The 25,181-nt window shown below is 39.6% G+C and overlaps 1 protein-coding gene across 4 annotated transcripts in view; it reads right to left on the reverse strand.

Annotated features, from left to right (window-relative positions):
- The window catches only part of ACSL4 (acyl-CoA synthetase long chain family member 4), a 91,559-nt gene that overhangs the window by 34,868 nt on the left and 31,510 nt on the right, over nucleotides 1-25,181 (reverse strand). The window contains exons 2-4 of one of the 4 annotated variants that reach the window (XM_045298569.1): nucleotides 17,979-18,031; nucleotides 1,070-1,306; nucleotides 645-822 (exon numbers count right to left, since the gene is read on the reverse strand). In XM_045298569.1, the coding sequence (XP_045154504.1) occupies nucleotides 645-822; nucleotides 1,070-1,297 (406 nt within the window). In that variant the 5' untranslated portion in view covers nucleotides 1,298-1,306; nucleotides 17,979-18,031. Of the gene's footprint in view, nucleotides 1-644; nucleotides 823-1,069; nucleotides 1,602-17,978; nucleotides 18,032-25,181 lie in introns of all 4 variants that reach the window. The other 3 variants (XM_045298568.1, XM_004710044.2, XM_045298566.1) reach the window with 3 other exon arrangements.

The following is a 25,181-nucleotide window of genomic DNA, read 5'->3' on the forward strand; positions in this document are numbered from 1 at the left end:
CCTCAACTGTTCCTTCAGAGTGGCTGGTGGTTTCTAATTGCTGACCTTGAAATTAGCAGCTCAATGCGTCAACCCCTACGCCTCTTGATTCCTCCACGAAACCTAAATGTATATTGCACTATTTCATTGAACAAATTGAATGCTTAGTATCTGAGAGGCACTGTCCTAGAATATTTTTTAAAATTATTTCTTGTATAATTCTAAAATGAATGCTTGAGAAGCAGAAGCATACCTATGTTCACTGTCTCAGTCTAATGGCATGCTTGTTTCACATATAAAATGGAATGAAGTCCAATAAGAACCCTTATATTGAAGCACTAATTGAGAATTACCCTAAGGAAAATTTTTTGTTTTAGTGATTATTTTATATTGTCATTTCCTAAGAAACATCCCCAAACCTGAATATTTCAGTTATTATTTACTTCCAATTGAAAAAATCAAATTCTATATTAAATCTATGAAATGGCCACTTCCCATCCTATTATTAGACATTAACTTGATTGGGAGATAGTTTAACCATAGCACTGTTTAACAAGCATAATACTGCAAAAAACGGCTAACACCGACTATGAAAGAAAAAGCAACACAAGGCTATTTTAACATATGAGCCCCTCCCCCATGCTCCCCAAACACAAGGGACTTACGTGGAAAATTGTATTTAAAGCAGGTCTGTGCCGTAATCAACCATTCGGCCCTGGTCTCACAGAATATGGCAATAGTATTCTTTGGTTTTAATCCCAACGCAGTGAGTCCACTACCAAAGTTGTTCACTCTGCAGTTCACTTCAAGATAGTTGGTCCATTTATAATTCCCAAGAATTAACTGTTAAAGCAAGACATCCTCTAATATTAGTAAATTGATCCCAACAAAGTACAGAACTTTAAATCTGTCCTTAAGTGAACATCTTCTGAGAATTAATCCACTCAGCACCAATATAGAATGCCAATGTATTTAAAATGCACTGTGCTCGAAATTTAAAATTTATGATAAAGCAAAATGTAACCTTTCTCTTTAAATATCAAGATTACACACAGACACACACACACACAAAGAGAGAGAGAGGCTTTACCTTCTTAAAAACCTTTCCATTTGGCTGCATTTCATTTTCTTCACTTAGGATTTCCCTGGTCCCGAGGCAGTCCTTCTTCCCAAACTTGGATACAGCATGGTCAAACAATTTATCCAGGGTGTCTGCTCCAGGGATGTCTATGACGGCTAATGAGTCGAAGTGCGTGACAGAGCGATATGGACTTCCAGGGTTGTCTGAAGTGGGCTTAGCTTTTATTCTCTTTGCCATAGCGTTTTTCTTCTTGGCATTGTTAAGAAAATACCATGGAATAAATATAAGGGCACTGTATATTGTTATTAGCAAGTGGACAGGCAGCAAAATAATGGTGAGCACATCTAACTTAAGATTCATAGTGAAAAGGCTTCTAAAAGTGATGTTTAACTCTTGCTATTCTTTGGCTTCTGGAAGCCTTATTTGGCTGAAGAAGGCAATAATGGAAGCAGCAGTAAGAGTAGCGGTATAGTCAAGGCAGTTCAATTTTAATGATATAGTTAAAAGTTAGTAATCTTTGGAAGCCGACAGGAAAGTACACCTGTAGGTGAAGACAATGAACCAGGCAAAGGGCAGGGGAGGGGAAGGGGAACAAAATAAAACAAGAGTTAACAAGTTGATAGCACCACTGATTAAAGTAATCAGGCCCTTATGAGTTTATATAATTGATTTGATAATTAAAAGAAAGTTGAAATAACTGGTCTGAAAGACTGATATTTTCCATTTTTATTGTTATTGCCTTAAGTGCATTTTAGTATACATCAATTTCCGAATTTTAATTTTTTTCTCCTAGATTTTTAGGTAAGTCAGTTGAGTAGCACTAATAAGTTGAGTGACCAACTGTGGTACTTAAGGATGTATATGTAAACCATACACCTTTCAATTGGATTCGATTTTGTACCCAAATGGGAAGAAAACTCCACCAATTTATGTTTCTTTCCCAAAGGGAAACAAGAAATACTACTCTGCATTCTTCATTAAAGTAAATTTCTGCTGTAATGTGATGCATTATCTCATAATTTGAACAATGTCATCAGTAAATTAATTTCATAACTGTTCACTTTGTGCTCAAAATTATACCAGTTGCCTGAGGAATAACAGTAGGAATATGAACTAATTAAAGTCATGGCCCTTGCCCATTAGGAACTAACACATATGCGGTAAACCACCATACAAGATGGAGTCAATGCCCCCCTCCCCATTTTTTTCCCTTGGTAGCTAAACTATTACTGCATATAAAAGCTCATTCAGCCTTGCCACTATATAAAACTAAAGTGGAGTTGTTCTAAATGAAACAGGGTTTGGGTGCTTTCCAGAGTCCCATCCCTGAGCTTTTTCAACCATATTCCCAAGGTAACCACTGAAGTATTTCCAGTGAAAAACACTGATAATATCTAACTGCGTGCCCCTAGAGGCAGGACACATGATAAACACAATAGGAAGAACAAAATGGTCAAGAGTCAAAGGCTTTGATAGGAGATCAGACATGCTGGACCTTATACTATGCATCTGGAAATAAAGAAGGGCTAACAGTAGACATTCCAGGAAGCAGGGGAACCATTTGAAGAAAGACACTCACTCACTGCCATTGAGTCAATTCCAACTCACAGCAAGCCAACAGGAGAGAGTAGAACTGCCCCTGTGGGTCTCTGTGGCTAAATCTTTAAACAACTAGAAAGCCTCGTCTTTCTCTCACAGAGCAGCTAGTGGTGTTGAACTGCTTGCTGACCATGAAGCTAACCCAACGCATAATCCACCATGCCACCAGGCACCTTGAAGAAAGAACGAGTGGTAGGGAAGGAAGATCTTTGGGAGACTTGGAAGCAACAAGAATGCAGAAAGAAACAAGTCTGATTGGGGCATAGGGTGCCTGTTGGCTAAAGAGGCTCGAGTAGTACAAGATCTGACAAATCAGACAAAGTAATTTTTATTTGATTAGGCAGAAAATTAAGAGGTCACCGAAGGTCGGAAAAAACATATCAAGTCGAAAGGGAACTTCAGAAAGAGCCTCAAGGATAATACCGCATATACTCGTGTATAAGCCAAGTTTTTCAGCACCATTTTTATGCAGTTTTTGTGGTAAAATTAGGTAACTAGGCTGATAATCCGGTCGGCTTATACTTGAGTATATACGGTATCTCTAAGAGAGTTTGTCTTCAGCTGAGAAAACAGAGTTCTGACCATCTTTTGGTGAGTGGCAACATATTTCAACTACAAAAATATCAGTTCACACTGAAAAGATCAAGTGAAACCCATCTTTAATTTTTAACCTTTTTTAACTTACAGACATCATTCATTTGATTCCATCTTACGCAGCTAACTGATTGCTTAGTGTTTCCACCACTTGCTACAAACCTGCCTGTGCCTTTGTCCATGTCTTTCAGCTGGGTGTAGTGAAATCAACAAGAAAGTAGAAGTTAAAAGACCTGGCTTTCAGTGGCCACTTTTGCCAACTAATTGGGTACGTGACCTTGAGCACGCCATTTGCCTAGGCCTAAGTTATGACTAGATCAGTGACCTTTAACTGCTTAGAGATGGTGGCACCCTTTCGGAATTCAATGAGAACTAGCAACCACATTCCTTTCACAAATATGCAAGGTTGTCTAGATAATTTCAAGAGTCATGATGGGGGCACCAACCCTGAACTAAGAATTTCTGTTCTAGATTTCCTAGGGCTCTTCCAACTCAAAGTTCTATGATTCATTTGCTATACCAGTCTTTTTGACAAGTCTGGTCATTTGTTGCTTCAAGATAAGGTATGGCAAGTGCCTGGGTCACAATATGCAGGATTCCTCCAGAGGACATTTCATGATGTCTCAAGTTTGTAACAAACTTTTTCTACTTTCCTACACCACTTGAAATATCTACCACTCATTCTGACACTTGACTATATTACCATCACTGCCAAACACATCTGCGCACCAAACTATAAAGTACAAAGCTTACATAGCCCAGTAAGCTTCAACATATTAAACGCAACCCAAACTCACGGCCATCGAGTAGATGCCAACTCCTAATGACCCTATAGGATAGGGTAGAACTGCTCCTGTAAGTTTCTGAGACAGCTACTCTTTAAGAAAGTAGAAAGCCCCATCTTTCTCCTGAGGAGTGGCTGGTGGTTTGGGGTTTTGAACAGTGGTCCTTGTGGATTGCAGTCCAATGCATAACCACTATACCACCAGGGCTCCCATCAAATCCAACACTTCCTATTTTTTTAAAAATTGTAATACCCCTTTTATAAAACTTAAAGGAAAGACATAGAAAGCCTCCACACATACATTTCTAAAATGTCTTAATAGTAACATAAAGGTGTACCAAAAGGAAATGAATTAGAAAAAAAATAGGGACTCCAAGGCCAAAATTTAAAAAAAAAAATCACCCAATTCATTAAACGCTCCTAAAGGAAAAGTACTACTCACGCCCTAATTGAGAAACTGTCAGACTTAGGGCTGAGGATACCTGTAGAAGTAGACGATCTCTTTAGAAGTGATAATAATCTAATTGGAAGAAAACTGTCATTTCTGTTGTTATTTATGTTATATACATTTAATGTTTTAGATAGTTCCTGTTTTTAATTAGCCTTCATAGGGCCCAGTAGAGAAACATACACAGAACAAAAAAAATAGAGTCTGACTGGATTTCTATCCTTTCCAATTAGCACCATCAATCTGTTTATCTTTTATAGCTAAAGAGTAGATACTGCAGAAAAATGATACTGCCAGAAAATGTTAAACTCCTGGAATCAAGTATGTAATTGAGATAAATGTAAAGAACAGATTAAATCCCTATAGTCTGAGAAGGGGTGGGGTTTAAAGGTAAACACATGGGAGGAAAGACGTAAGGCACTATTGGTAGAGAGACTACTCCTGTTGCACCGCAATAGGTTTTGCCGTTTTATGACCCATGGGTCATATTTCACCCACTGACATTTGTAGCCTTTCAGGTTCGAAGGAAGCAGCTATTCCAGCTGTTTAACTATGTGCATCTAAAGAAGCAGGGGGCACAAGTGTCCTATATAATCATATCAAAATCCATATTACTTCCAAAAAGTGTTCCCCTTGATTTCAGTATGCCTTCCATTGTTGAAGACACATGGTATCAACGAAAACTTCAAAGTAGAAAATTATTTGGGTCATGAAGAGATTAATGCTCTGATGAGAAACGGTTAAGGAAATCATCTAGTCCAGAGTCGAGGCAGGGTAGGTAGACCTTTTAAATAAGCCCTTATCTGAGTGTCAGAACACAGATATAAATCCAGAGTGTGACAGGCCCTTAGAGGAATCCTTGGAGCCTCCAGTTTGACTCAACATTCGAACCACTGATATTTAGAGAAACCCATCCGTGGCAGACCTCCTGTGTTTTTACTGTGTTTTCTTAAACATTTTATTTTTGTTGTTAGAACAGAACGAAGAGCAGTTCAACTATCTTTCCATGTATAAGTCATTGGCATTCATCACACTCTTCAAGTTGCGTACACCACCTCACCCTCTTTTACCAAGTTGTTCCTCCCTGTTAACATAAGCTCACAGTCCCCTGTGCTTCCCGTCGAACCTTCGGAGGAGGGGCTGTTGATTCGATCCCATAAGAGCACAGTGCTCAAGATAAATATTCTTTACTAATGAAGCAAAACTATAATTTGGTTTAAAGAAGGCTTCCGGAAACATTTTTGGGTTGGGGTTTAAAGTCATCTCGGGGAATAGTTTGATGGGCTGGTCCAGCCTCAATGGCTCTGAGCAATTTCGTCAAGGATTAGGAGGGTAAACGCCAAGTGTGGCTAGCTGTCTTCATGAACAACGACCTTCTTGGCCAGGAGACTGATGAACTGGGTGGTGCCTGGGTGGTGCCCTACTGAATGTGTCTGAGCAAATGTGTATTCTAATTTTCTCAGAGCACAAATTCTACCAGAGTAGTCTCCATATCTGGTATGCTTACAAGTATACCAGCAAGCCTCTGCTCAATGTTGCCTATCCTTAAAGCCCTTCCTTGTCAAATGGTTTGGGGCATATTATTCCACCTACTGGTCAATTCATTTCAAGATGATTTGAAGGCATATAATGTGTTCGGAGCACATGATACAGAGATGACTAAAATATACTCCCAGTTAGTCTTCTATGTGCCTGAAAATACATGTGTGTGATACTGGGCAAGTCATTACAACATATAACATGAGAAAAGAAACAAGAAAAAAATGCTAAAGGAATTCATAAGAGGAGAGGAACTTATATCCAATTTGGGGAGGTGGGGGAGGAAAATGAGAGGGAAGAAATGTAATGATCAAGAAAACTTTCACATACAAACTAATACTAACATATGTGGAGAAAGTTCTCAAAAAGAGAGATCCAAGATTAGGGAGTCAGGATGGCCCTCAAAGAATAAATGAGTGAGCCAACAGGTGGAAATAGAATAGTAAAGACTGTATTAGAAAAACAGCTAAAAAAGAAATAAAAACAAAACCCCAAATCTACTGCTACCCAGCTGATTGTGACTTACAGCAGCCCTCTATAGGGCTTCAGAGACTAAATCTTTACAGGAGCGGTAGCTATGTCTTTGGTTGATTGGTGGGTTTCAAACATCAACCTTCTGGCTAGCAACTCAATGCTTAACCCACAGTGCCATGAGGACACTTTGAAAAACAGCAAACAGTCCAACAAAATACTGTAATGCTTTTGGTGTCGAATGCCATCCACTTTTGTGAAGGACGTCCAAGGGAAAACAAAATTATTTCACAGTCAACTTTCCTAGACTACAACTACCAAAAGAGGCTCCTTCTTTTATTTAGTAACTTAGCAATGCAAGTTTAACTACCCAGCTGATATATTAAGGGAAGATAAAATTGTTCCCGAAAGAAGGCTAGTATCCTGAGGGGTGGGGATGTGCTAAATTAAGTTAGGTGGTGTACACTGTATTTCACTACTCTACTGTTCCGCCCTCCTGGCTGGCATTCCTTAGTCTCTCTTCAGATCACAAACTCGGCTTCCCCAGCAGTACTCTCAGCTACCAAACTGGCTTCCCCCAGCACTGAGAAAACGGCAACAATCCAAAGAGAACTTCCACATACTCCTGCCATTCTGTCTAGCCTCAATACTTGTCCTGTAGCCATTATACTTTTTGCTCTCCTGGGACAATGGGTGGACTGTAGATGCGCCTAGAGAAGGCCAACCCACTCCTTCATTGTGCACTACAAACCTTGTCTATACACAGATCCCATAGCGCCATTTGTTGAATGAAATAAACACATATATGAGGTTGTTTGGAAACGATAAAGATGGATGCCAGTACAATAGCCAGAAGGCAAGCAACCTTAGTCATCTATACAAATAAACTTGGCCATGCCAGGCCCTCTCCACCACCCCACCAACCCCCCACTCCCACATCTCTCTCCTGAATCAATTTTTTTTCTCCTGTTCTACTAAATCCTCCCCAATGACCTCACAATAGGCCATTATTTCTTTCATTATAACTAAAAACTCCCTCTCTTACTACCACCTCTCCCCAGTGTGGGGGAAAGAGCTGTTTGTTCCTTGGCTCAAGGCGGTGGAAGACTGCTGACAGCTCTACCCTGGGAGCTGATGGTGGAAACCAATGCTGGCCTCTCTGCTTCAGATATGAAGGACACTTTGCTGCCGGCATCCTTGCAATAGCCACCTGCAGGGTTATCAGTTACTTCAGGTCCCCAGCCTCATCCTCCGCCTGGCTGATGAGTTCATGCTTCTTTGTAAACCTTCCTGGTGTGAACTGTCTCTCTGTATGTGGATCTTGTGTGTAAACGTGTTGCAGGCTGCATGCAGGGAGAGTAGGTATGCAGGCCCCTAATAAAGCTCTGGGCCCTGGCATGTCTTACTGCAGGGAGCCCCACACCCTAACTTTTGGCTGTCTCTTTTGTATGTAAGTTTTTCCTTGCAGTTGGCACCCGGTTCTGGCTTCCTATTTTCTCTTAAACTTTTACTGTGACTCCATCACCTCCCCACAAAACTGCTCTGATCCAGGTCACCAGTGATTTCCAGAATGTTGAATCCAAAGGTCCATGAAGTCTTATCTTCCTTGACCCACCTTTGACACAGCTGGTCCCTATTCTCCTTCTCCAAACTTCACGTGGCATCAGGCTAACATATTCTTTAGGGTTTCTTTATATTCCCTGGCCATTCTTGGCTGGTTTCTTCTCCACCTGCCTGACGTCTTTCAACGTTATTGTGCGCAGTCTTTGACCTCTTCTTAACCTATACACCCTCCCAGGGTGATCTCATGTAGGCTCACAACATGTTCCGCTATGACTCATAAATCTCTCTCTTCCACCTGAAAACTCAAAACGCACAGGGCCATCGAGGCGGTTCTGACTCATAAAGACCCTATGGGGCCTGGTGGAACTGCCCCTATGGACTTCTGCGATCGAGAGCAGGCAGCTTCCTTTCTCTCCAGTGCTTTCAAATCTCCCAGGTGGCAGCTCAATGTGCTACCCACTACGCCACCAGGGCTCCTTTGTACCCGGTCTTTGTATTTCCAATTGCTTCCTCAACAGACACGCTTAGGTGTCAGTTAAGTAGCTCACACCAAAATCTCGCAAGTAGTTCATTTCTTCAAACTCTGCTGGAAATGTGCCTTTCCACCCCTGAAATACACTGAAACAGAATTGATTTTTTGATAAGTCCAGGGGATACTGATGGGTGCATAACCACCATTGAGGGGTCTCTCAGACTCATCCCAGGCAATCTTGTTAAAATGGAGATTATGAGTCTGCATATGGAGGGGGTGGGGGGTGAGCATACATATTCTCAGCAGGGGGTAGAACCCAAATAAACAGTTCTGAACCCCTCCGGTAAGCACACCCCCCCCACACACACACACACACACAACCAAACTCACTGCTAACCAGTGGATTCTGGCGCATATCAACCCTGTAAGATAGAAGAGGCTAGAACTGCCTGTAACTCTCCACAGAAGGAGAAAGCCTCCTCCTCTTTGTCCTGAGCCGCTGAGGATGGGTTTAAAGTGCCAACCTTGTGGCTAGGACCCCAATCCATACCCATTATGTCACCACACTCAAAAACCTCACATGCCCTCATCAATTCTGACTCCTAGTGATCCTATAGGGCAGGGTAGAACTACCCCGGTGGGTTTCTGAGACAGTGAACAATCAACAAGACTCAAAAGCCTTATGTTTTGCCTATAGAATGGCTGGTTGTAACCACTATGCAGCCAGGGCTTGTTACACTTAAGCAGGCGTCCTCAAACTGTGGCCCATCGAGGACATTTACCTGGCCCACTGGGTGTTTTTGCCCCATTTGCTTTTTCCTTCAAAATAAGATATGTGCAGTGTGCACAGGAATTTGTTCATATTTTTTTTAAACTATAGTCCGGCTCTCCAACAGATCTGAGGGACAGTGAACAGGCCCCCTGTTTTAAAAGTTTGAGGACCCCTGACTTAAGGTGTTCAAAACCAAGTTACTCAACTTTCCTCCAAAAACCTATTCCATCAATCTCTGTAAATGTCAGTTGCTTGGACCAAAAACTCGGCTTTACCCTTTTCCTCCTCTTTCTCTCTTACAGGAGCCCTGATGGTTGAGCTGCTAACCCCAGGATCAGCAGTTTGAAACCACCAGGTGCTGCACCCCTTAAGTTAGCTCAAGGAACCTAACAGTGCTTTTCACTTGCTCCTTATAGCCTCATTTGTTCCTTGAGGTGCGTGGATCTACTAAGCATGATGCCTCCCCCTGGCCTGGGTCTTTGCTTTTGTAACGGCCTGAAATATCCTTCCAAGGTACTTCCCCTATGTCCTTTTTGATCTGGACCCAAGCAACACTTCAACGAGGCCGCCTCCAACCACTCCCTCTCTAAAACTGCACACACACACACCCCACATTCTCTCCCTTTGTCGCTTTATTTTTCTCCTCGGCACTTGTTATGCTTGATTTTTTTGTGCTCCTTGCCTGTGTCCCGGTTCGAAAGGGTCAGAGTTTGTGTTTGTTGCTGTGTCTCAGCAATGAGAGCAATACCTGAACGTGTTGCTTGTTCAGCGAATTTGTTGAATGAGATAGTCACGTATATGAAATTGCTCTCAAATCATGAAGTAAAGATGGAGGTCAGTACAATAGTCGGAAGGCGAACAACCTTGGTCATCTTAACAAGGAAACCAATAAACTTGCCCATGCCGGTGTTCAAGGAAATAATATACTCTTAAAATCTCTGGTCATTAAAATAGATATGCACTTGTTGTTAGTTGCCTAACAGAAAATATAAAACTGGAAAAACTGCCTGTTACACAGAGGGAAGGTAAGATGTTATAAAAGCATGAGGGTTACACAATGTATGCAGTGAGCTTCTCGCTGGGGCCTTTTATACAGGTATGCGGTCTTTCTGTGCATGATGAGTGATGATACTGTCCCACCACTGTTTGAACTTGAACTCTTGTGTGGTGGTGGTGTGTGCCATCAAGTCAATTCCAACCTTATGGGACAGAGTACAACTGCCCCCAAAGGGTTTCTTAGGCTGTTGTTTTCATGGGAACAGATTGCCAAGTCTTTTCTCCCATAGAGCCACTGGCTGATTTGAACCATCATCGAGACACTGTAATAATGCCACAATACCTTACCTCAGTTAATCCCTCAAAAAAGCCATTCTGAGGTAATGCCCTCTTTTTTGAGGTGAAAGAGACTCAGAAATTAAATAGCTTGCCTTGTTGCTTCTCAAAAAATTGGTAAGCACAGAATACCCATATGCCCCAGCAATCCTATTCCAAGGTATCTACTCAAAAGAATCGAAAACAGACACTCAAACAAGTATTTAATCACAACTGCTCATAGCAGCACGATCCACAAGAGAAACAACCCAACTGTCCATCCAAAGATGATGAGAGAAACAAAAGAGGGTCTATCTATACAATAGAACACGAGGGTTATTCAGTCATGACAATTAAAGAAATACTGGCACATGCTACAACATGGATGCATCTGGGAAGACATTAATGCTAAGTGGAAAAGACTAGACACGAAAGAGCACACATTACACTATTCTAAGAACTAGCTAGCATAGGCCAGTGCCTAGACATAAAAGCAGATCGTTGATTTCCAGGAACTGGGGCAAGGGGACACTGAGGAGTGGTTGCTTAATGGGAGTGGGATTATTATTATTATAAGGGATTATTTTTTTGAGTAAAGAAAAGGTCTGAGAGTTTGATAGAGGTAGTGGTTACCTAACACTGTGAATGCACTCAATAATGTATACTTTCAAGTCATATGAATTTCACCTCAGTTAAAAATAAAGCCGGGGGTGAGGGGTGGTGAGGGAGGTCGACATCTTGCCCAAGGTAACACAGCTACATGAACATTTAAAACCAAGTCAATCTGAGTGTGGGAATGTCCTTCCAGCTACTCTGCTGTGAGCCCTGACATACTGGTATAATCTTAATAAATAGGAGTGGTAAAATTTGTGCATGAAGACACCCTGGTAACAATTTTGAGCACTGTTCTCTGTCCTACATCGTAAGGCATGATTGTAGAACAAAAAAATTGGAACCACCCTTTAGATGTCTATAAATTTTACACATTTTAGTGGACATTAGATACAATTTTTTCAGGTCAAATTTCATGATCTACGAATTTCATTCCAGTTACTTCAAATACTCTGAAGATAGTTAGGTTAAAGACAAAAAGCATTAGTGATAGTGATATATGAGCTCTAGTACACAAAGTAAACAAATATTACATACAAATGGAAGTCTGAATTTAAAAGAAGAAATCATTTCCACAGAAGACTGTAATCCGACACCAATTTAAGAATGAAAGAGAAAAACTAATATACTGAATTTGGTTAATGCCAAGGCAGGTCTCCCCCTCCTCAGAAGTTTTAGAAAATATCCGATAAAACTGTTTGAAAAAAAGTTTTAGGAAATAAACTAAACCAAGAAAGGATCCATGCATCTGCCAAGTTGAAACACACCATAATCATTAATTCATTTCATCTTCTCTCAACATCAGAGCTGATGAAAATGTAATGTATTTACACTTGAAAATCAACAATTAAACATTGAAATACTGCGTTAATAAATCACATTTTCAAGTCACACATTATTTATGGAAACTCCAATCAAAATAAAGAGGGGAGTCGCCTTCTCACATGGATTTTATCTGCATCTAGTACATATTCTACCAGAAAACAATTACACAAAGTTCCCAAATAAAAGGTTCCAAGAGATTACACAGATAAGAATACTTCTTGTAGTTTAAAAGATCCTATTTCTAAATAGATGTTGCATCACTGAGACTTCTATAAAGGGGTGGAGTGCTTTAAAACTAAGTCTCACACACTTTAAAAAACTTTCAAATTATTTAAAAACATGGAGAACACTCAAATACTATATGATAAAAAAAATTTAAAAGAATGGTTTCACTTGGTCAATGAACTTTACATAATTTATATGAAACATTAAAATACTATTTACCTAGTATTCTATATTAAAATTGGGAGAGGAGGTTAATATTCTGAGAAAATAAAGGCATTAAGAATCTCACGTCAGGTGGCAGTCTGAGAGCTAAGCATCATGTGAAATATTTCTCTGTCTCTTGGAAGCCTCAAAGCATTACACGGCATAGATGATCAGTCTAATCAATGTGAAATAGCCTGAACCGTCCAACTTTAAGCCCAGATAGGCAAAAGGTCTAATATATACATGTAAAAACTAAAAAGGCAAGGCAAAACATAACCAAAACTCTATCAAAGCCCTACACCAACCCATTTAAACCTGCACTCCTACTAGCTTGGTGGAACGCATCTCCTGGCTGTGACTGATCTCTGGGTGCGTCTAACAAGATTAAAAGAACCGGTTTAGTTCATTACCTGCAGTGTCTGAAGACGCCATCCTGCCAGCCTCTTCCCAACTTTTCCCAGCAAAGAAACTGCCTTAGCAGTCATATCGAAGATGTTCTCTCTCTATATCTAGCATGAGTTCACTCCCTGAGTGCCTTATGAACAGCCCCAGCATGCATCAGATTTTTTTTCTAGGTCACAGAATGGCATAATTGGGATCCTATCTATAGATGTTGTAATCAAGGCTTCCAATTGGTTCACTTCGCTTCAATCCCTTGCTGAGAATTTGCCTTTCCACCCCAGATGGACTGAATCAGAATCTGCCAGCAGAGGGGTGGAACTGGAATGAACCAGTGTGATTTCACCTTGATTGCAATGAGGAGATCCTGGAGTCAATGCTGTTTGCTACTTCCATACTTCACAGACACCTGGCAAAATTATATAGAGCTCTTCCTCATGTAATAGTTCACCCCAGACATAGTAACTCCTGGAATTAAGTTTTGTTTTGTTCTTTTGCATGATGTCTTAAAGAGTTGGATTGTAACATCATACTTTGGCAGTAGGGACCCCTTATTAGCATGTTTAGCCCTCAAAAGGCTGTAACTGTAAGATTTGGATAAAAGTTAGAAAAAAATCGACACTTCCCACTTCAGAAATCTACATACTTAAAAATCAAGGTTATAGTGACCTTACGTACAAGTCTGGATAGACTCAATGGCAAATGGGTTTTCCAATTCTTCGTTTTAAGTGATCACAGCACCCCTGATTTTTAAATATGTACATTTCTAACATGGGCAATTGCTTTTTCAAAACAATCATAACTCCATCCAAATCTTACATTAAGGAGTTCTGAGGGTAAAACATACGTAGTTACATACTGCTAAAGGATGAGATTACAATCCAACTTTAGTAAACATCAGCCCAAGGGGAATACGGAAAAGAAAACCCAAGCAAAGACACCTAAATTCTGGGAGCATGTGTTCAGGGAGAAAGATCATAAATGGATTATGGCTGTGGGAGAGAAGCAGCTAGAACAAAGGCAACTTCAGAGTTCTACAAAGGCTTTGAACCAGTTCACTGCTACAGGGCCCGCTATCGACCAAACTCTGCCGCTAAATCAGAAAGTTCACTGTGGTGGACTCCAAATTAGTCCATATGGTCTTAGACAGGTGTTTTGTTTTGCTTTCCCCTATGGGAACATATTTTTATTTTTAACATAAGTCAATCATGCCCTGCCGCCCAATTTTTTAGGTTCCAATATTTCACTTTAAAGTTAACTTATAGTAACTATGCTTTTGTTCCAAGTGCGGGCTATACATCTGTCTCCTGCCATCTCACTTGTCTGTTACAATACAACACAATTGAGGGCTGACAACCATGAATGCTGCCACACATGAGTATAATTAAAACAAAAGAGCACCCTATAACCACCAGCAGTATTTCTGTTTTCTAGGGGAAAACTATTTTGCAATTATACCTCTTTTTTTTTTTTTTTTGACCATGCAACCTGCCTGCCAAATTTGCTGGAGGAGGAGCCATTTTAATAGGTTAGTTATGACCTAATGTTCTTTACCAGTACGTCAAACTGATAAAAAATGATGTATTGCTGTAGTCTTCAATCATTTCTTAGAAAATGGCTAAATCAATCCACCACAAATCATAACATGAGTACTTCAGTCTAAAGAATAGCATATACGCTGGTGAGTGAGACTAACACAAGAATTCAGGGACAGAAAAACATGTGGGAGGCTGAAATCAAATCTCCCCACCCAGGGAAGACCCCTGGCACAGCTACTCCAAAGATAACAGATCATTTAGGAAATAAGTAACTAACTAAATAAAATGTATTTTTGTCCTTAACATTTCATTCTGAAAGTATCTGGCATTTTAGAAGTTAAGGACTCTGTAACTAAAGAATAAAGCCACACAAAAGTCACGGGAAAGGGCCCTGAGAGGTACTTGTTTCCTTGGCACAAACCTCATTCATGTTGAGCAAGGTAAGGATAATTATGAAACTCTAGTCCTGGTTTTTGGAATAGTTGAGGCAAACCTACGTAAAGCGATAAGGAGTTTCCAAAATACCACAGGGTACTGTCTGTGAATTCCTAAACACAATTGACTAGATATTCCCAATAATGTTTCTGGCAACTCCTATTCTTCACTTTTTCCCCAAATAGTTTTACTGGCACATATCCAGCTCTATAGTTTAATCACATCAGTAAGAGCTGGACAATCATGATCACAATCAGTTTTACAAGATTTTCTTCAATCTCACACTCATCATTCTTAGCTCTGATCCCGCACCGCCACCACATCAACCTCCCCTGCCATACCCACAAGGAATCATCGATACAGTTAATGTCTCTATTAATTTACCTATTTTGGATTTCTTATTTTAAATAAATAAACAGCCCTAAACTAACAAGAATAACAAAGTAAAACAGATAGAAAACTTAATTGAAAATCAGAAACTACTAAAACCTGAACAATTTTAAATGGATCAAAAGGAAAATAATTTAGGGTGCTAAATTTTAACCTAACTGCATGTGCAACAATCCATTTTCTAAAGGATTATTCGTGTTAGCAAGGCTGTTCACATCCCTGGTCCTTAATCCACAGGTATTTCCCCTTTACTTTTTTTAACTGAAACAGCTTTAAATTATCAAAAGGGAGATCAAATGATAAAAAAGACATTTTTAACTATGTCTGCCATAGTAGACTTTACAGTGCTCGCTATCTGATAACAGGCTATTCACATCCCTCAGCTATAATAGGAGGGGATTCACCAGAGGCTAAATCTATTTGCAGGTGTGGACCCTGCAAATGGATTTGGGGTTTCTACTGTCAACCATACCCTTCTGCAGACCAGGTGCTCACAATTGAAGCTCTGGTGCTATTCCCTTCCATTGGATTTGGTTATTATTTACAATCCTTGGATCACACAGGCGAGTGTGCTTCCTCCTTGTGGATTTAGTTGACTCCTCTTCACTTTTATAACTTTTTTCTCTTCCAAGTCTATAAGGGCTCCAAACCTCTCGCCTCAAACCCCCTGCCCATACATGTGCTGTGCACATGTGTGTCTGTGTGCACATGTAGCTGCATTCTGATGCCTGTAACAACACACACACACACACACACACCCTTCAAATTGGTGACCTTTAGGTTAGCAGCCCAATGTGTTACCCACTATGCCACCAAGGCTCCAGGGCTCCTGTTATTACTAAACCCATTTTAAATCTGAGGGAATTGAGCCAAAAGGGAGCCAAGTAGCCTGCCAAAGTTTACACAGCTAGTCAGTCTCAGACTAATCAGATTTTTAAAGAGAGAAAAGGGATGGCAAGGTGGCTGGCATAGCTTAACCAGTTTTTGCATCAGCTCTGGTGGCATAACAGGTTATGCACCGGAATGCTAACCGCAGGTCAGCAGTTAAAAAATACCAGTCACTCTCCCGGAGTAGAAAGATGTAAGATTTACAGTCTTGGAAACCCATTGGACAGTTCTACTCTGCCCTACAGGTTCGCTATGAGTCAGCATCCACTCCATGAAGGTCAGTTAAGTTGGGGATGGATACCAAAATCAACAACAAACAAAACACACATACACAAGAAAACCCCAAATCTCTATCATTTACTCCCACTTCCAATTCAAAGAAATAAACTAAAACCCATTGCAATAGAGTCGATTCTAACTCCATCTGTAACTCTTTCTAGAAGTAGATCACCTCCATTTTCCTCCTGAGGGCTGGTACATTTGAATCACCAATCTGTGGGTCACGATCCAGTGCTTAATACCCTGTGCCACCAGAGCCCTTTCCATAAAATATAGGCCATGTTTAGCTTCCCCAAATTAAAAAGACTGCCTCACAATAAAATGCAACCCTTTACAGTGAACAAGTCTAGCTGATTTCCTCCCTTCCCCACAGACCAGTATAAGTATTTCTCCACTTATCAGCATTGGTCTAAAGCTTAATATTTGGGAACCACTGAACTAGATAAGCATCAAAGTCTCAGGCTCAAAAACTGTGATTCTAATTTTGTTTTACTGCGTTTCTTTGTGCATAAATGCTGGGATAGAGCAGGGATCGGTTGGCCACCGGCTCACAAGCCACAAGTGACTCCTGGTGGCTTTGAGGGACAACTGAAAATGAAAATCCAACTATCCACTTCATGCATATTATTCCTTTAAATCACCCTTGTTTGTAAAAGGATATTTATGACTCTAGAATACTTTTGAAATTCCTGTGAGGGGCAGGGTTGGCTCTTTCATCTCAAAAGTTTGCCGACCCCTGAACTAGAGCAAATGCCTCAATGAAGGGCAAAGGTAATACTGAACATTTTGCAGAAGAAAAAGAAATTGAAATCTGTTTGAAAAACAACCATAATAAATTAGAAAAAGCTCCAAGTTATTGGGGTAAGTATAAATTACTTTGCATTTTATTTGATTAATAATGAGCTATTGGTTGTAGACTGACTGTGCTAGGCACGAAAGTAACACTTACATACACTCTCTTAATCCTGAAAAAAATTCTGTAGAGCAGGTAATTCACTCACTGCCATCAAGATTCCAACTCATAGTGACCCTATAAGACAGGGCTGAACCACCCCTGTGGGTTTTGGAGACTCTGTGAAAGTTGAAGGCCTCATCTTTTCTCCTGAGGACTGGCTGGTGGTTTCAAACAGCTAACCTCACAGATAGCCCAACACATAACCCATGATGCCACCAGGGCTTCCTGCTATTCCTAAGCCCATTTTGCATATATGGAAAGCGAGGCAAAGCAGAGGCGAGTAGCCTCCCAAGGTTCACAGTTAGTGAACTTCAGCAGTTAGGATTTTTTGGTATAACTCAAAAAAAAAAGGATGATATTTTGATCTTAATTACCATTTTTCCTTGTGTAAGTGAGTGGCAAATGACTGGAACTTCAGAAGTTGCACAGCGTAAAAAAGTTTACCTATATTATTTTTCTACATAGTGTATTTTGAACAAAAACATAAATGTTGGTAGGGTTTTCCCACTATAACATGAATTCAGATTTCTGTTAATATGACCGGTATGGGTGTTCCCCCCTTCAAAAGATTTCATGAAACCACAAATTTCGAATTTGTAAAAGAAGAATACTTACAGATTACCGTCTTCGATCTTAAAAACAACCCGTATATTTTCTGTGACTTCAGTCTGCAGAAAGAGACAACAATTATGAGTATAGTGACATGAGAAGAGCCCCTTTAAAAAGCTTAACAGTGGTTTCATGTAACCTGCGTCCATGATGACAGGGGAAAGGGAGAAGCAAGAAGTGGCTGTAAGGGAGATCTGACTAAGATGGGTGCTATTGGTGAGAGAGCGTGCAAGTGAGTGCACTAACTGGTCTGAATGGAAACCTAAAGACATCATTTTTCCTTCCTTTCTCTTTTTTTTAACCTTGAAGTTCCTTCTGCAGGGAGTTTTGTGTTATTATTTTACTTTAATTGGAAGTTCACACATATATCATACTATAACATAATGCAATCACATCAAGCAGTACTGTATAATTGCTACCCAGTTACTACATAGGGGGTACCCCCCTACCCCCGATAAAAAAAAACCTGGAATTTTTTTTCAAAGCTATGTATTTAAATTTTTTTTTTTAATGAAACAACCTTTTTCACTTTCAAAGTACTCTCTATTACACTTAAAACACTTGACAGATCTGTAATTCCATTCTCGGAAACATTTTCCAAACCCATCTGTTTGGATGGCTGATCTCTTCTACATCATCAAATCACTGTCCTTTCTTGTCCTTTTCATTTGCAGAAACAAAAAAAAAAATCGCATGGTGCAAGGTCAGGTGCATGGGGCAAGAGAGGCATGCTGTTTTTGCCAAAAACTGGCTCAGTGAGATGGCTTCATGAGTAGGTGCATTGTCCTGGTGACAAAACCAGTCCCCAGTCTGCCACAAATCAGGCCTTTTTTGTCACATACTGTTACACAATGTTTTCAGAACCTCTAAATAGAAAGCTTGATTAATGGTCAGACCTGGTTGAATGAACTCCTAATACACTGTCCCCCTCACAGCAAAAAAAACAAATGAGCATCATCTTGATCTTTGATTTCACTTGATGAGCTTTTTGGGAGCGAGGTGACGCTGACTGGCTTGATTGATGTTTGCTTACGAGGTTATAAGAATAGCACCATGTTTTGTCACCAGTAATGACCTTGGGGGAAAGAAAGTCTAGGTTGCTTCAGAGCTGTTCTTTCAAAGCACAGCACGTTTCCAGTCAATGTTCTTTTTCCTAGTCAGGCAGAACCTGAGGCACAAATTTCACAGTGGCCCTTCACATTCCCCAATCTTCCATGAAAGTTAGCTGAACTGAGCTCTAAGACAGTCCAAATAACTTCCCTGTCTCGTTAAGGGTCTGGCATCAGTCTTAGAGCACAAGTGAATGAATTTCGTCAACATTTTCATCTGTTCTGGAAGTTGGAGGATGTCCAGAATGAGGTTTGTCATGAATCTACATTTCACCTTTTTTGAAATAAGAAAATCACTCGCACACTTAAGTTTTTCCCATGGTGCTGTCCTTTTAAGCTGTGTTCAACATCACAACAGTTTCTGAGGCATTCTTCCCAAGCAGCAAACAAAATTTCACCACAGCACCCTGTTATCTTAAATCGGCCATCCCCCAAAATGAGGTATGAGTAAAACTGCTTTTATGAAAAAATTCACTGTGACCAGAAAGACCCTTCCCAGGCAACGCCACTGGATGCACTAACTCAGAGCTAGTTGCTTGATGCTTGTCTAAGGGTGTGTGTGTGTGTGTGTGTGTGTGTGTGTGTGTGTGTGTGTGTGTTATGAAAGCTCTGCCCAGCGGAGCTTTCCCCTCCCCCATATTCTTTGAGAGGGTACCCCTCATATAGATCAGTTTTGTAAAATTCTTCAAGAGTCATGCCTCAAGAAGGTTTAGGGTCAGTTTAACAGTCAAGGTTGACATCTGCACAAGAAAACTAGTCATGGATCAACATTTGAAACAGTAAAATAAGGCCTCTCAGTAATGATATTGCTTTCTTACATGTCAACAGCACTGAGGGTGTACTGATGGCGCACGGATGGTACAATGATCAAGCACTTCACTGCTAGCCAAAACGTCAGTGGTTTGAACCCACCAGCTGCTCCATGATAGAAGGATGTGGGCAGTTTACTTTTATACAGATGTGCAACCTTGGAAGTCCTTTATGGCGGTTTTATTTTTGTTCTGCACAGTAGTTGAACGAGCAAGCCCTGGTGACACAATGGGTTCAGACTCGCCAATAACTAACTCCCACAAGAGAAAGCTGTGTCATTCTGCCTCTACAAAAATTACAGCCCTGGAAATGCTGGGGGGGGGGCGACTCTACTCTGTCCTACAGAGTCCCTATGAGTTGGAATCAACTCCATGGCAATAGATTAGGTTGGGCATTTATCAGTGCTAAAGGATCTTGGTAATATCTGCCTGTCTAAGCAGGGCAGAGGCCGAGAGACCGCATGCCTGCCAACCTGGCTGGGAAGAGGTGCTATGGACAAAAGAACCATATCCTTAACATTTGTGACCTGTAAACTTTCCTAATAAACTTCCATAATTGTGTTGTCTGTGAGCTCTGTGTGGCCAGTGCAACTGATTATCAAATGCAGCAGAGAAGTGCAGTGCCCTAGGAGGGATGGTTGGTGTCAGCATAGGATAAAGGAAAATAGAGGGGTAGAGGCATGTCTGAGCCCTACATCATAGGAATCATCCATGAGCTGGTATGGAGTTGGAGTCTCCTTCTCCTTAGAAAGATGAAGGAAAGGACCAGGTATATCTCCATCTACTACTACCAGTGTATGCCCTTCGTGGTGGTGGTGATGGTGGTGGTGGTGATGGTGGTGGTGGTGATGGTGGTGGTGGCTTTTAATGGAACTACTTTTCAACTTCAAGTTAATAACCTTGAATAGTCTACTTTTGCTAAAGACAGTATCAGTACATGTTTAAACATGTTAGGACTATAAATAGAAGCCATACTACAATACTTTCATATTTTTCTCCCAGAGTACTAATATTTGCCATTACCACAAAGAAGGGAAACCCTGTATATACATGTCAAAATATCCAAAGAGCTCACAAAATGCATTTTACAGACAAAAATCCTCTTTCTCTTTCTTCTATGTACGTATACACAGATAACTTGTCATTCATACTAGGTGTATTTGTATATATGTTACTATATAATTCAGATAAATTGTAAACAACAAAAAAAGAACCTTCCATAAAAGCATGTCAAGACCTAACAGGTGGCAGAATATAGAATCAATTATCCTTTGCAACTATTTATTGATAAAGCCTTTTTCCAACTTATACAAACAATGAATAGTTGCAAAGGATAATTAATACACTATCCTTTGTGCTCGAGATGGAGAATTTGGAATGAGTAACAGTATCAGAAAATTCACTCAGTTTCCATTTTCTACTCATCTTGACTGTCACAGCCCTGAATCAGTTGGAAGCATCTTTTCAGAGGAGATCTAATACAAAACATAGAATTTTTCTCAGTGCCTAGAATCTTAAAGTATATGCCTCTCATCATTAAAAAAATAAATGACAACCCAACAGATGAAAGATAACCAAATAGCATTTTCTAAACTAGTGTAATGGGAGTTTTTCTACACAAAGAAAAACGGACCCACCTCCTCATTCTCCTCTCATTGAAGAGCCTTCCTACAAAACAAAGTCTATTCAAGTAAATTGAAGTAATTTAATACAAAAACAAAGCAGATTACCACCACACAGCTTCTAGTTACAGATAATCAAGAAAAGGGACACATCGATTCGAACTGTAATGCCCTTTTTAGCCATACTTTTCACTCAGGAGTATGCAAGTTTTTCTAATGTGAGGAAATTGGAAAACCTTAGTTTGGCTGGTTTTCAGTACTTTGTTTTGTTTTGTTTTTTAGCAGACTGAGGTGTATAATAATATGGTTTCTTTCTACTTAACAGACTCTTGGTGGCAGAAAGAAAGAGACCATACAACTCCATGAGTTAATCATCTCACAGCTAGGGAACAAGGCAGCACAGAGAAAGCCTGACTCACAGAACAGCAGGGAGCAAAACAATGACCAAGCAGCTACCAGGAGATTCGTTTCCATACAAAATGACCAGACACTGTTGTTCAAGTTCATATTTTGGGTCGGCTTTAAAACAAACCATCAGTGTGTCTTTATTTTTGTTGGTGTTTTTCCTTCTCTCCTCTCTGCAAATAAGTTGATCTATTAACCAACATTTTGAAACCATTCTTTCAGAAGTACAGTCAATACTAAACTTGTGATAGGAATCTGTTGGAAATGTTTCAAGCATGATCCATCCTTATCTAGTATTAATGTCTCAAGGACGAATCTTAGTAAGTTTAAAATAGGAAGTTTCAGGAAACAGTGGAACATAGTAACAAAGTCCTTAGCATTTTGGCATCAAATCTAAGGAAATGTCAATTCTGATGAGTACTCTTCAAAATAATTTCCTTAGCAATGGTCTTTTACAGGTCTTGCTTTAGATAAACAGAAAACTATATCATATAATATATATTAGAACATACTAGGAGATGAAAGCATCCATACTAGAAATACAGTTCTCAGTTTAGAAATATTGATATCAGCAAATAATACAAGAACAAAGTCACCTGTAGGGCTCCATTATAAATGCATGTATTTGAGTCGATACATGGAAACACTAAGATATACCAGCTATTATGCTAGTTATTATTACTGGGTAACGTATGTGTTTCTAATGGTTCAAAATACATTTTTGCATTCTTTGTGCTAAGAAATATTTCCCAAAACTTTTATGAGGAACGTGTGCACTTAAAAAACTTGACAAAAAATTATAAAGGAAGAATCAAAAGACTACTTTAAAAAATGAGGCAGTCAAACTACCGGAAGTTACTGCTCAGAATCTAAACTCTGGTAAAGTCCTTTCTCTCCCCTCAAGAATATATGTATATCTGTGACAACCAACAAAAAAACTCACCGCCATCAGGTCAATTCCAACTCATAGGGACTCTGTATGACAGGGCAGAACTACAACTGTGGGTTCCCCTAGACTGTAACTTTTTTTTAAATCATTTTATTGGGGGCTCATACAACTCTCAACACAATCCATCCATACATCCATTGTGTCAAGCACATTTGTACATTCGTTCCCCTCATCGTTCTCAAAACATTTGCTTTCTACTTGAGCCCTTGGTATCAGCTCCTCAGTTTTCCCCTCCCTTCCCCCTACTGTTAACTCTTTACAGGGGTAGGAAGCCTCCTCTTTTTCCCAAGACAATAGTAGGCCTCATTACATTTGCAGTGTTCTTAGTTGGGTTGATTTAAGTTCTGCTTTATACGTTTTGAAGCAATAAGTCAAAGTCCAAAGACATATTCCAGTTTGAAACTCTGTTAGCAACTATTTGGTTACATAACTACTCCCAGGCTCTAAAATAAGTGTGATTAAATAAGAAAAACACAGAGCAATTGGCTTCACCAGGGCCAGATAAATAATCTCCATGCAGACAAATTTCGCTCCTTATTTACAAGATTGTAGACTTTAAGAGCTGAAACAGGCTTTCAAATGAGGGTAGTGAACTAATGACCCAGAAGCTCACACTTCTTTGGTGTGAGAATATTAGGAAAGCAGCCCAAGGACTTCCCTTCCCAGTAAAATTAAAGATGTTTTAAAACTGATTTTAATTAGTTTGCCTCTTGAAGTCATGATGTGAGACTAGATGAAAGAATTTGATTGCTTAAGACGTACAGAATTCATAATCTGTCAGCTGTGTAGGATTCAATTAACAAACTACAGTATAAACAATGAACAGCATGATCTTGAAAGTTCCAAAACAGCAATTCCATTCACACAGATTTTAGTCAGATCTATCAACAGATCATACTTTTGAAATCATCTAAGATGTAGCCTAACTATTATGAAATACCAATCACTAGGGGGAGACAAGTCTTAACGTATGAAAATTGCTATCACATTTTTAATTCTTTACTCCAGTGATCAAGACTCTTACAATAGTGATTTTTAAATATTTTGGAAAACGAGATTGCATAATATCAAACATGGAACTTCCCCAAATCTTTTTCTTCCAAGTTTATTTTAAAAAAAAAAAGCAGAATGGATACACGGAAGAATCTGAATTTACAAGGCTTTCATTAAAATACTTAAGACTTGAATAATATGTGAAGGAAGTGTTTACTAGTTCAAGTAATCTTGATGAGAAAGTACCTCTGGGTAACAATAAAAACCTTCAACAAAATTTTGTACGATTGTTGCCAGAAGATACAGTTTTATTGCTATTTCATCTAAATTCCATATAATTCAATAATTCATTCATACCAAGAAGAATTGTACAATCTTCACCACAAACAATTCTAGAACATATTCTTCTTCCTTGTACTCATAGTTATTCATATAATTATTCTTTTAATTATGGCAAAACTATATACTACAAGGCATCCTTCAATTCCACCATTTCTCCATGTATAAATCTGTGCCACTGATTATACTCTTCGTGCTGTACAACCATCATTGATACCCTTTTTCAAATTATTCTGCCACCACCATGAACATAAACTCAATGCCCCCTAAGACAACCTTTTCCTCCTTCACCCATGGCAACCACTGATCAAGTTGGTTTCTTCTTTTTTTATAAAGCGTTTTGTCATATAGTATTCACATTTCATATACTTCCATAGTTAAATTGCTTTTTATAGAGTCCATGTACAGTATCATAATCAATTCTAATGCCCTCTCCCCCTTTGCTTCTCAAATCCCCCCACCCCGGTAATGCATTGCATCCATTATTGTTATTGTCTCTATGCATCCACTCCCTCTGTGCTTCACAAACTGGAAAACCCAACAGAAACAATAAAAAACAAAAACAAAAGTAGACAGACAGAAAATAATAATAATATAAAATAAAGAATAAGAAAGGAAAGACTACCATCAATATTTTAAAAGCCAGAAAATAATCTCCGTCATGGAACAAGGCTAGAGCAAATGTAGGTTGGGTCAAGAGGGAGGTCAATTTATTAAGTATCATATTATACCATAGTTCAATTCACCACAATCAAGTTTACGACAGCCTCTGTCTGATAGTAAAACTGTTCAAGTCCCTTGCTGGTGGCTAGAAGGGATCTGCCAGGGGCTTAATCTGACTAGATATGCTGCAGATGGATTTTGGGTTGCCACTGTCCTCCATATACTTCTACAAATTGGATGTTCATAAATTAATCTCTGATATTTTTCCCTTTATCATATTTGGATTTTTGTATCATCATCTTTGGATCACACAGCCTGGT

Source organism: Echinops telfairi, unplaced genomic scaffold (genome assembly GCF_000313985.2).
Source record: "Echinops telfairi isolate 266 unplaced genomic scaffold, ASM31398v2 ScPeMD7_7427;HRSCAF=8465, whole genome shotgun sequence".
NCBI classification, from domain to species: Eukaryota; Metazoa; Chordata; class Mammalia; order Afrosoricida; family Tenrecidae; genus Echinops; species Echinops telfairi.